Source organism: Macaca nemestrina, chromosome X, assembly GCF_043159975.1.
Source record: "Macaca nemestrina isolate mMacNem1 chromosome X, mMacNem.hap1, whole genome shotgun sequence".
Lineage (NCBI taxonomy): Eukaryota > Metazoa > Chordata > Mammalia > Primates > Cercopithecidae > Macaca > Macaca nemestrina.
In genome coordinates this window covers 130,269,464-130,282,228 of record NC_092145.1, presented here as the reverse complement: position 1 = coordinate 130,282,228, position 12,765 = coordinate 130,269,464, and the positions used below count along the sequence as shown (strand labels likewise).

At 43.3% G+C, this 12,765-nt stretch overlaps 1 protein-coding gene across 1 annotated transcript; it reads right to left on the bottom strand.

The window, feature by feature from the left end:
* Positions 1-6,577: 6,577 nt before the first annotated feature.
* On the bottom strand, positions 6,578-12,418 carry LOC105490359 (nuclear receptor subfamily 0 group B member 1). Its single transcript, XM_011755882.2, has 2 exons — positions 11,213-12,418; positions 6,578-7,190 (listed from the first exon to the last, which is right to left on the bottom strand). Exons 1-2 carry the CDS (start codon positions 12,378-12,380, stop codon positions 6,946-6,948), a joined length of 1,413 nt encoding a protein of 470 aa, XP_011754184.2. The 5' UTR covers positions 12,381-12,418; the 3' UTR covers positions 6,578-6,945.
* Between the last annotated feature and the right edge of the window lie 347 nt (positions 12,419-12,765).

Here is a 12,765-nt window from a genome sequence, read left to right as displayed (position 1 = left end):
TGCCACCATGCCCGGCTAGTTTTTGTATTTTCAGTAGAGATGGGGTTTCACCATGTTGGTCAAGCTGGTCTCGAAATCCTGACCTCAGGTGATCCACCCTCCTCAGCCTCCCAAAGTGCTGGGATTACATGCGTGAGCCACTGCATCCGGCCCAGACAGAATTTCTAAGTAAGGGTTTAAGTTCTCGTGGCTTCTCTCTGAAGATCTTCTTCTACCTATTATCAGGCCCTCTTACTTGCAACCCCACCGCCATCATTCCACCAACCTCATACATCCGGATCAAAATTCCCTGACAAGGACAATCCAAAAGTTCTCTCCCCTCTCAGTAGAGACAAACTCCCATTTCTTCAGTTCACCTCTTCTTGGTGACCAGTATTATTTGAAAGGAAAGAAGGAAGAATATCTAATTTAGTAATTCTGACTAATGTGTGAGCCTTTCTGTTGGTACTAACAGTTTAAAAGAAGAATATTGTAAATCAAATTAACCTTTACAGATAGTATCAACACCTTTAAGAATTATACTACTGGGATCCCAGAACTGCCTGTCCTGTGCTGAATATAGACTTTCATCTATTACCTGATGAGAAAACATTTGGAGCTTTCTCATGATGCTGCTGCCTGCCAGCCAAGAGTTGCATTTTCAAAGTTTTGCCATCCTAATTTGCCCATAGCACTGTTGGTAAAATATTTATAGTTTGTTGTACTTTTCTCTCATTATTTTATAAGAGAAAAATATACAGAAAAATGAAAGAGAAGAAGGTGAGGGTCAAATTGAATACAATTAAGGCAAAGATTGACACCATCATGTATGCCAAAAAAATACCCTCATTGGACTTACATAACAATAACAGGTTCAACCATTTAGGAAAAGGATATTAATGAATGCACATTAGTAACTGCATGTTAAAAATAAGAGCCTGTTAGAACAGAAAACCAAACACCGCATGTTCTCACTCATAGGTGGGAACTGAACAATGAGATCACTTGGACTCGGGAAGGGGAACATCACACACCGGGGCCTATCATAGGGAGGGGGGAGGGGGGAGGGATTGCATTGGGAGTTATACCTGATGTAAATGACCAGTTGATGGGTGCTGACGAGTTGATGGGTGCAGCACAGCAACATGGCACAAGTATACATATGTAACAAACCTGCACGTTATGCACATGTACCCTAGAACTTAAAGTATAATAATAAAAAAAAAAAGAGCCTGTTGCAAGTTTCTTCTAAAGGCACAAAGAAAACAAGATGCCAATAGAGGTTTGAAATCACGATGCAAGAACCGTCAAGTTTACATGATTCTTAATCCCTCATCAAGTTAATAAAATGATTCGAAGTTGAAACGGGAAAGGAATGTTCGAGAAAGCCATTTGTGTGCTAAGGGCACACAAGGTGGAGTGATGGAGGTACTTCTTCTTTGAACCGAACTCCACAGAAGGACTTTAAAAAGCTAATGTGTGTCCTCTGCAGTTTGGGGGACATAATGAGTTAGTGTCCAACTCTCACCTGGAAATCTAAAGGGCAATACACAGGCTAGGCGGAACATAGAATGGGAGAACAAGAATATGTGGCGGGTTGAGCAGCCTACACTCAATACTTGGCAAAGCAAAAACAAGCACTTTTTTCAAGAAGGGGGAAGAGAGAGAGAGAGAGAGAGAGAGTACATTCATGCTGTCACAGGTTTATCTCACATCTTATCCAAAAGACTTGCCTAGAAAAGCTAAAAGACCCAGTAGCAAGGAGCGAGCGAGCAAGAGAGAGAAAGAGAGAGAGAGAGAGAGAGAGAGAGAGAGAGAGAGAGAGACAGATGTCTGGGGACTGAGGAAGGAGATATAAACTAGTGGTATAGAAGGAGTTTCTGGAGAGAGATCCCAAGAGATCTAGGGTGAAGGAGTGTAGAGGAAGATCTCCAAATTATCTCTGAAAGCACCCATGAGAAGAGACAACTTTAAACATTTGTCATGGCCAGACCAGAGAAAACTACAAGATCAGCATCAGTGAGGTAAGAACTCTTCTGCTCCCCTTGCCTCTTTCTCCTTGATACCTTTCAACCCTGTGGGTATCTGCAAATGTAAGTAACAAGATATGGAAGTAGGACTAGAAGTGCAAAGTGAGGAGAGATTAGAAGCCCCCTCTGTCCCACTGTAGGCAGTTAAAGTGGGAATGTCTCAGACTGGGAAAAATTTAGCTATTAACTTTTAGAGGAACTGAGTCAATAATCAATGAACCCCTGGCTTTGAGAAGCCTGTGGATAGAAATCAGGGGTTTCAAGAACTTGAATGGGAAAAAAATAGTTACGCATATGTCTTCATGAGCTTCTAACTGAAATGTAGCCTCTCCTTTAATTATGAATGCAGGCAACACGACACAGTGATATTGGCAGTACCTGTGCAGAAAAGAGTTAACGTAGTAGGTCTGAGACTGCTATCCTTAGGATGGCCTGCTCAGAAGGTTAGTTTTTGGCTGGCATCTGGGAACTTCAATTTTGAGAGTGTTCTCAACCTTCCCTAACTCATAGGGGCGACTCACTGTGCCTGGACAGTTTGTGCAAACAACATAGTTCATACCGAGCACCTACTTCCTTTTTGTGTGTCTGGAATTTTGGTACGTGCTAGGTAGAGGGTACCTACGTGACCAGCTCTCTATAAAAGCCCTAAGGGTGGAATCTAAAAAGGGTTTCCCTGAGCAGAAATAATCACACACATGTTGCTGAGTTTTTATTGCTGGGGAAAGAGTATATCCTTTATGACCCCTCATGGGAGGAAGAGACTGTAAAGTGGCCTGCATATGGAGGCCTGTGTGTTTTCTCCCTATGACCCAGCCTTATACTCTTAGTATATCGCCATAATGTACAACTGTGAGTACAAGTACCTGTGGAGTGCTGTGAGACGTTTTAGCAAATATCTGAATACGAGAGTGGTCTTGGGAACAACGACACAATGGTGGCAGTGGTGAGATTTGCTAGAATGACCTCAATTCACTGAAATCTAGCTGCAGTATTATTTGGGGAAAAGAAAGAGAGAAGGGCAGGGAATTATGAAACCCTGGTACTTGGGTGGCTATGGAGTTAACCATAATATGAAACAGCAACTGAGCTGCTGTCTGTGATCAGAGGTAAAAAGTTACCTATTGAATTTGGAAAGGGTAGATTCATCCCAGGAGGGCTGGCTCTCTGGATCTGCTAGGTGCTTTTGACCATACAGAGTTGGCTGTGCTGAAGTAAGTGGGGCGAGGTGGGATAGGAAACAGTAACATAGCCTAGGTGATGATAGCTTTGTTTTTTTGTAGTCTCTCCCCCTCCCTAACACCCTCGCAGGAGGAAAAAGGGCCCAAACATTCTGTACAATGGGCTTTGGATGTGCCAAATATCATAAAATGTAGTTTGTAGTTGTTCTCTCCTCCAAGTAGAGAGAAAAAAAGAATTAAGTCTGTTTCCAGGGCTGGAGCAAGGATTTAGATAAAGCAGAGGAGAAAGAAAGAGAGAGAGAGAGAGAGAGAGAGAGAGAGAGAGGGAGGGAGGGAGGGAAGAAAGGAAGGAAGAGAGAAAGGGAGAGAGAGAAAGGGAGGAAGGGAGAAAGGGAGAAAGGGAGAAAGGGAGAAAGGGAGAAAGGGAGGAAGGGAGAAAGGGAGGAAGGGAGGAAGAGAGGAAAGGAGGGAGAAAGGGAGCAAGGGAGGAAGGGAGGGAGGGAGGGAAGAAGGAAGAGAGGGAAACCCACTTAGCTATTTCTCCAGCCTGGCTGCTGCTGCTCCCCTCCCTTTCCCTTCCATCCCAGCTGGGTTCTCCTGGCAGCTGTGATGTGAACTCTGTAAATGGAAAATTTACTGCTAGGGATTTTAGTAAACTCGTAATAAGAAAAAAACAGGCATTTTAATTCACAGCTTTGCATTTGTGGCTATTGCATGTGGATGTCTGATGAAAATTGATGTGCAATGTTATGTGCTTATAATTTCATAAATGCTAGAAGGGTCATCTCAATCAGGAAAAGCTGCAAAGGAAAAAAAAAGTGTTAATGAAACACAGCTCCCTTGCTTTTTTGCCACAGGTGGGCAGATTGGAATTTATACTCTTGGTATTGGAAACAAGGCTCAGTAACGGATAATTTATTTTATTTTATTTGCCAAAATTATGCCTACTGGAGCCTCTGGAAAAGGGAGCCAATCTCCAAATGAAGACACGCTTTTGGGGTTTTCAAAGCAGGTTTCAGGGGTTAGGGAGTTGTGGGGTTTTGTTTGCTTTTGCCAATAAGCTCTTGTTAAATCAGATTTCTGACCCTTAGAGGCTGATGATTTTCTAGCCTGACATGCATATTTTTGCATGGGTCAGTTTGAACAATCTGGCCTAACAGGGTAAAAAGTCCTTAGGAACAGCCTTGCCTGTTACTTGGACTTGAGACACAGGTATCTGGCCTACAGCGTCTTAGCTTTGCTGCTGCTGCTGAAGAAAAGCCTCTAGCTTTTTTGAATACTGAATTCACAGATCCTAATTCCCTGGACCTGACTGAAACCTGATACTGCCGGTTATAGCCTGTTTCATTTTCAGCACTGAGCTGTGCTGAACTGAAAGTCCACACAAGCTCAGTGAACAGAGCTCAGTCTCTGGAACTGCCACAAATTTAAGACATCCCTGCGGGGTCACAGCTATAAAACATCATGGATGCTAGCTGACCATCTGGGTCACCTGCAGATGCCCTAGAGAAAAAGGCTTGTTCTCTGATGGGACCATTAGAAATGGAGCTGCTGATGGACTCGATATTTCTGATATGGGATACAACAGCCTGATTGCGTTCCTAACTTGTGATTCTAGCCGAAGGCTGCAATTTAGGAAGGGGCACACCACAGGGTATGTGACCCCTCTGCCCACCCCTGATACATCAGACTCTCAGGGACGTCTCATGGCTATTGACTTATGTTCCACTTTCCAGGTTAGCTGCAGTTTGCAACAATGGACTGATAGCCTGCCTTTACTTCCCTTGCCTTTCTCCTGTTGTACACACCTTAGTAAGGCAGTTTGATCATCCAATGCAGCGTCCTCAGAAAAGGATTGATTTTTGCTAGGTGTTCACTAAATAAATGATCACGGAAAAAGGCATGGGGGGTGGTATGTAAACCCATTTTGAAAAAATATTGAAAACCAGGATTTTGCCCTGACCGCTTCCTGAACATGATGTGTCTTTCTGGTTAAGTTGTATTAAAACGTTACTCTGTGATAATGCTTCTGTCCCCCTTACACACAATCCTTCCAGAAGGTCTGGGTGAAAAAAGAAGTGATTAGGAAAATTTGTAAAGCTGGGATTATGGAATGGGACACATTGATTTTGTAACAGTCGAGAAAAACAACCCTGACACCAGGGAAGGCTCAGGGGAGGAGGTAGGGCATTAATGATTTTTGCTTTCTGGAACTGCTTCTGGAAGCTTTCCCCTCTTTTCGAAGAAAACTCTTGCGCTGCTTTTGCAAGTGCTGCAGGCGCTTTGGACTCAGACCAAGGGCTGAGCCTAGATGGCACGGGACAGGGTGACTATGAGCTGGCAGCAGAGGGCCAGCTTCCACTATATGTCCCCGCAGAACGTGTCCAGATGCCATCTACACTCACCAGGCAGATGAAGTAGTGTCAGTGACAGAACTATTTGAGACTGACAGCCCCAGGCAGCCCCTCTAAAACCGGGGGCTGAACTGAATTACTTTTACTGGACTGAATACCTTGGGGCAGGAGGCACCTCGGTGGGAGGCCACACTGGGGGCTGCCTGACCGATGCATATCCTGCTGGGGTGCCCTAACATTTTTAACTCTTTGTTTCCAGGGGACCACATGAGCCCTCAGGGATTATGTGTGTGTGTGTGTGTGTGTGTGTGTGTGTGTGTGCTGTGACTATCATGACGCTTTCTTCAGCCCTACTGCATTCCTCTGAGAGCCTGATTTCGACAAAATGTCCATAGGATTCAACAGACTGCCAAAGGGGTCTGCACAAAAGGAAGTTGAAGACTTTCTGCAATGGGTTATTACTCTAGACTAGATATACTCATTAATAACAGGCAATTTATTGCCCATAAACAAATAGACATAGAGTAGCCTAAATTTTATCTGGAGACAAAGAAAAACCAGTTCTATGGATGATAATTAAAGGGGCAGCAGGAGTCAACAATAAAGTTGCTTTATGATTTCATGCCATGCTTGTTCAATATACCAGTTACAAACATAATGTATCTAAAAGATGAAGCATAATTAGTGGTTTCATAATGATGTTGAGCTTTCTGGAACTATAACCCCTCGTTATAGAATGTATGTTCCTTGTGAAACTTTAAATCCATAACTGTGCACAAAAAAGATACCCCAAAAAGCTGAAAATCTCTTTCACTTCCACGTGTCTTTATAATTACAGATTGCTTCTTGACTCCAGTTGGATGCAAACGCAGTCTTCCACATGGCTGATGGAAGTGGAAATGAAGATAAAGCAAAGTGACCTGCCACTGATACTGGCACATAATTACATTCAATGTCATGATGTTACTTCCAAAGATACTTTTTGCTTATGTTGGCTAGTTTTAATAGTTTTTGAAGCCTTACTTAAACCCTGCTGAAACCTTTTTCAATCAAGTTAATGGTTAAGACCTTAACATTTATTATAACAATATGTACAAATTTGATTTGAGTAGGTTCCCTGAAATTGCTACACTTGTGAAAATAGCTTATTATAGTAGTACCCTGCTATTTTTAAAAAGATGTACAGAGATATGTTACCTGTTGGCAAATGTCTTCTTTAACTATGGAACAGAGAAATTTATAAATGTCTGGAATAAAAGTATTTCTTTAATTGAATACAAAATACTCTGCATGTAAAAATAATAAGAAAGTTTATTTTAAAATATTTTACACTCTTTTGCCCACAGCTCTTTATTCTTCCCTCATGGTGAACTGCACTACTGCATTTGTGTGGCCCACAGGCCTTTACAACTTTGTACAAAGCATTTCCAGCATCATATCATCCATGCTGACTGTGCCAATGATGGGCCTGAAGAACAGTTCAGCAATGACATTGGCATTGATGAATCTCAGCAGGAAAAGGGTACTATTCAGTTCGATGAATCTGTCATGGGGCCCTTGGTGCGTCATCCTGGCGTGTTCACTGAGTATCTGCTGAGTTCCCCACTGGAGTCCCTGAATGTACTTCACACACTGCAGGCCCGGCACGTCTGGAGGGAGAAAAATCTCTTTGTTATAAAACAGCTCACCACAGAGTCCTTAGATAGCTTTTTAAAAATGCCCATTTCTATTTCGTCCCAATTAAAAAAGACCCCAAGCTTCCTGGTTAAAAGGGTAAAATGCCAAACCAGTCTAAGTTTTCAGAAGCAACATGTCCAAGAATGAAACATCATGTGATCATTCTTACTTAATATTCACTATGTTTGTATGCACACGTTTGCAAATACACTGGCCATGAGCCAACAAATGCACACAATTTAATATGACAGTAGAATATAGTTTAATGAATCATCACTCCAGTTCACTTTCTATGCAAATATGAAGAAGTTCATGATATTTCAAGAGGTGGGCACTTTACCTATGAGAAACAAGCCATGAGAAACAAGAAGCGTTGCCAGATGACAAATGCTTTTACCATTCTTCTTTGAACTTCCCGCCATTATACTGATCGTTCAGCCAATGGTGGTAAACTTCACAGCCACAAACTTTGACACACAGTTTCATTTTACCTCTTTGGCTGCAGGCCAATATTAGTCTAGAGGCCCCGAATAATTTGAAAGCTAACAATAGCCACTTAGCTCATTGTACCATGATTTCTGTATCGGGGAAGGTTTTGAAAAAAATAAAAGAATGATTCTTATGAATATTCGAAAAGGCTCTTTTCAAAAATATCAGAGTAAGAAGTTTTTGAACATTCTTATAGTCATTAAAAGTTTAAAAAGTAAACATGAAAACATCACGAATTGCACCATGATTCAAAAATAACTTTTGTAATTGAAAACACATGACCTTTTGCAGTATAGTGTGATACCTAAGGAAAAGTGAATGAAATACAATGCAGGAAAGTTTAAGAGCATGTAAGTTTTTATAAGGAAAGTAATAAGAGGAGGCTGCTTTTGAAGGTCCTTTGATCTTCCATGATAATAATATCATTGCAAAGTTCTTTAACTTGTATTCAAGTAATTAGCAGTTGACCACTTGGTTTAAATGATGCTAATGATGATTGTAATCATTTTCCTTCCCTTTTCCTAAAAAATTCAATGGAAAAGTATTTTAAAAACACCATGCCAATCACCACAGAGCAGCAGAACCGGTGTTCTTAAAAAAATATACTAATGGTAATAGGCAAGAGGCACTCCTATTACAGGCAAATATCAAATCTCATAAATAAAATAAGAACAAAATTAAAGCAAGAATTTTAATCCATATTCCAATTCTGATTACCCTAGTTCACACATTATCATCCCCTACTACCTACCACTTGAGATCCAGGCTTAAGACCCAATTTCGTTTTGTTTGAATTCCGTCGACGAAAGTAGGAAGAGGCTTGCATGAAACACCACCAGAAATCTGAAGCTTCTCTAGGTCTAGATTCATGACTTGTGGAAACTTCATCTTGTGAATGCCACATTACTTCTCTCTGTGTTCACAATATACCCCTTTACCTTCTCCCCACCCAAGTGGTTCCCCCCAACACAGACACACACAAACTGGCCTTCAAAATAAGGTCAGGGCAGAGAAAACGCAAATGGACTCCACAGTTTTATATCTCCTTAACTTTGAACCCATATATATATATATATATATATATATTTAAATTTATTATATGGGATATACAAAAGACAACCCATATATATATTTAATATATATATTTAATATATATTTATATATTTATTTAATATATATTTATTTAATATATTTAATATATATTAATATATTTAATATATATTTAATATATAAATATATTAATATATATTTAATATATATTAATATATTTAATATATATTTAATATATAAATATATTAATATATATTTAATATATATTAATATATTTAATATATATTTAATATATAAATATATTAATATATATTTAATATATATTAATATATTTAATATATATTATATAATATATAATATATATTTAATATATAAAAATATATTTAATATACATATTTAATATATTTAAATTTATGATATGGGATATACAAAAGACAAACAGCAAAGAGAGGCCACAGTCTCAATAGGCATTACCTTTCTCCCCAATATAGGTACATTTGAGTTTCAAACACACTCAGCTTAGCTGGTTAAACTCATACTGAGAAAGGATTAGGAAAAGTCAATCAAGAACAAGGAAGAAGTGTGCGTGTGTGTGTGTGTATTTGGTGGGATAATAATTCGTTCAAACCTCACGTTTCATGACATAGAGACCTCAGCTCACCCCAGTGTCTATTATATGTTACCTTTTTGCTTATACCATTGTTTTCCAGACTTGCCTGTGCATAAGAAGTACTTGTGTGTGTGTAGTTGGGGGTGGGAGGGAGTAGATAAAAGTCTTTCTAGGCTCCTGCCTTATAGATTCTGATTCAGTAGCTCTAGCCCAGTGTCTGCAAATCTGCATTCATAATAAGGGTCACAGATGATTCTCAAGATAATTTGGAAAACAGTCTTCTTATTCCTTCAGCTAGTATTATTAATCATCCACTACGTTCCTTGTCCTGTTGGGATATAAAGGTGAAAGGGGCTCACCTTCCAGAAATTTACATTCCATTAGTTTCAGTATCAATAGTTTCCCTCTTTCCCTTGACCCTGTTTTATATACTTTTAACACACACACACACACACACAGACACACACACGCACACTTCTTCCTTGTTCTTGATTGACTTTTCCTAATCCTTTCTCAGTATGAGTTTAACCAGCTAAGCTGAGTGTGTTTGAAACTCAAATGTACCTATATTGGGGAGAAAGGTAACGCCTATTGAGACTGTGGCCTCTCTTTGCTGTTTGTCTTTTGTATATCCCATATAATAAATTTAAATATATTAAATATATATATTAAATATATTTATATATATTATGCACTCTCAAAAATGCTAGGCAGGGGCCAGGACATAATCAGAGATTCCAGCACCAGGGAAAAGATACAAAAGGAGCATTATGGAAACTATCCCAACTCAAGTTGCCTGGAAAATTTTTTTCCACTTCAATCATTTCAAAAGGACGCTGGTTGAAGATGATTCTAGTAGAGAGAAACACCCAAGACAAGGTGCCTGGCTGTCCAGGGAGATGTTCCCCCAGTGATTTGGTTGCACCCTGTGGGACAGTGTGTCCTGCACCCAACAGACAACCTGAAAGTTTGGTGCAGCCGACATCCCACAGGGCCCAGAAGATAGGACCCTCAGGTGCCACAACACACCAGCCATTTACTTTGGAGTAAGGTCACTTGGGACCTTGGGACACATCCACCTACACAGTAAAATGCGGTGGGGGAAGGTTACAGAGCAAAGGGGGTTGATTAGGAGGTCTCTAAAGTCTCTTTGAATTCTAAAATACAGTGTTCCTGCTCTCAGTCCCTAAAGTGACTTTTTTTTTTTTTTTCTTATCCCTTTGCCAACCTGATATTCTTCACAGAGATTTGGAGGAAGGGATAGTCCAGATGCTTAGGACCATACAAATAACCATTCAGAGGCAGGCCTATGAAACACTACATCCAGTGTACTGTCTGACAGTGTCCCTAGGGAATAGTCTCTCTATGGGACCCTTTAACAAATGTTTCCTTTTTTGCTAGCCCTAATAGATCTCCTCCCCCCAAAACAAGGTTCTAGTAAATTTCAGAATGGAGTTTCAGAAATCGATGTCGCAGAATCTTCAGTGAGCAAAAACTTTTTTTAGAAAAAGATATGCTCTGGACTTCAAAGAAAGCTAAAGAAAGAATAACCATTTCCCATGAAGGCACAAACTTTTCTGTAGTAAGAAACGTGTAAAGAGCTAAGTACAAACCTAAACAAACAACTCCTCTCCTCTTGGCTGAGCTTCTGACAGCAGCCCACTCAGGAGAAGTGGTTCCTGGAGCCCCCCACCCCAACTCTGCTGAGTTAGTCATGATTTCTTCACCTTTGTCCCGACACTCTCCTGATCACTGAAAACTCCTTACTGCCCGCGCCCCTAGATAGGCACTGCCTGATGCTTTTGTCAGCTGGGAAAAGCCGGCGCCCAAGGCCAGTACCCTTACCCGGGTTAAAGAGCACGGTCCCCTTGAGGTAGGCGTACTCCTTGGTACTGATGTTCAGACTCCAGCACTTGGAAAGAAAGCACTTGATGGCTTGGACCTGGGAGGCGGAGGGCACCTTCCTGGCCTCCGCCGGCGGTGCCAAATGGGGCTGCAGCGTGGACACGGGCAGTGGCTCGTCGCCCCCGGTCTCCCGCCGCCTGGTGGTGAGGATCTTCTGCAGCATGCTGGGCTCCGAGACTTCTACAGTCTCGAACTGCAAGCGGTCCTGGGCCAGCTCAAGCATGAGCAGGGACGCCCAGCAGTTGCGCACCAGCACCAGCTGCTGGTCCAGGGGCAGCACCTGGAAGCAGGGCAAGTACTTGACAAAGCGCAGCGTCTTCAACAGGCCAGCTGAGGCTGCCTCGCAGACCACCTGTGGACTCTTGAGCGCCACTGGCCGCAGCGCACCAGAGGAGGTGTCCCACCAGGGGGCCCTCGGCCGCTCCTCCGGAGCCGCCTGCACTTGATTTGTGCTCGTGGGCATGCAGTAGAGGGTGCTGCCCTGCTGCGGGTGGTCTTCACCGCAAAAGCAGCAGCGGTACAGAAGCCCCATGGCCCGCCCGCCTGGTAGCGCCTCTCTACCCCCTGGCCTCTGCGCGAAGTAGGAGCGGTCCCACCACGCGCCCACTGGCCGTGCCTCGGGCGCTGCCGGAGCCACGTGCGTTTGCTTTGCGCTAGTGAGCAAGCTGTAGAGGATGCTGCCCTGCCGCGGGTGGTCTTCACCACAAAAGCAGCAGCGGTACAGGAGTGCCACGGGCCGCCCACCCGGAAGCCCCGCTCTGCCCACCCCGGGATCAGAGCCGCACGAACAGCCCCAGCACGGACCCAGCGTCGCCTCGGGCGCCTTCGGTGCCGCGTACGTTTGCTTTGCGCTCGTGAGCATGCTGTAGAGGATGCTGCCCTGCCGTGGGTGGTCTTTACCGCAAAAGCAGCAGCGGTACAGGAGCGACACGTTCCGCCCGCCCAGCAGCCCCTCTCTGCCCACCCCGGGCTCATCGCCGCACGAACAGCCCCAGCACTGATCCACCAGCCGCGTCTCTGGAGCCTCAGGAGCCGCGCGCGTTTGCTTCGCGCTCATAAGCATGTTGTAGAGGATGCTGCCCTGCCACTGGTGGTTCTCGCCCGCCATGGCCCGCGGCTCCTGCAGCCCGGTTCTGCCCAGTGGCTGCCTCCTGGGACCTATTTATACCTAGCGCGCACGCAGGCGCGTCGGCCGCCTCGGTCTGGGCAAGGGCGCGGAGGCGGGCAGGGGGGGCGCGGTGCTGCGCTCCGGTGTATTCGCCCATGACCTCGGTGGTTCGAAGGGGCGGGTGTTCTTTAAAAGCTGAAAATGGAAGAGGAACAGCAGCGTGGGAGTTCCTGGACACTTCCCTCCTTCCTCTCATTACCCCTTTCCCTGTCTCTCAGGAAGACCGGAGGAGAGCGAGCGCCTGGATGCTGTTGCAACTCTTTCCATTGAACCCTCGCATCTAATTTGTTCCCTTTATTGGGAGGGTAGGGGAAAAGAGGAAACA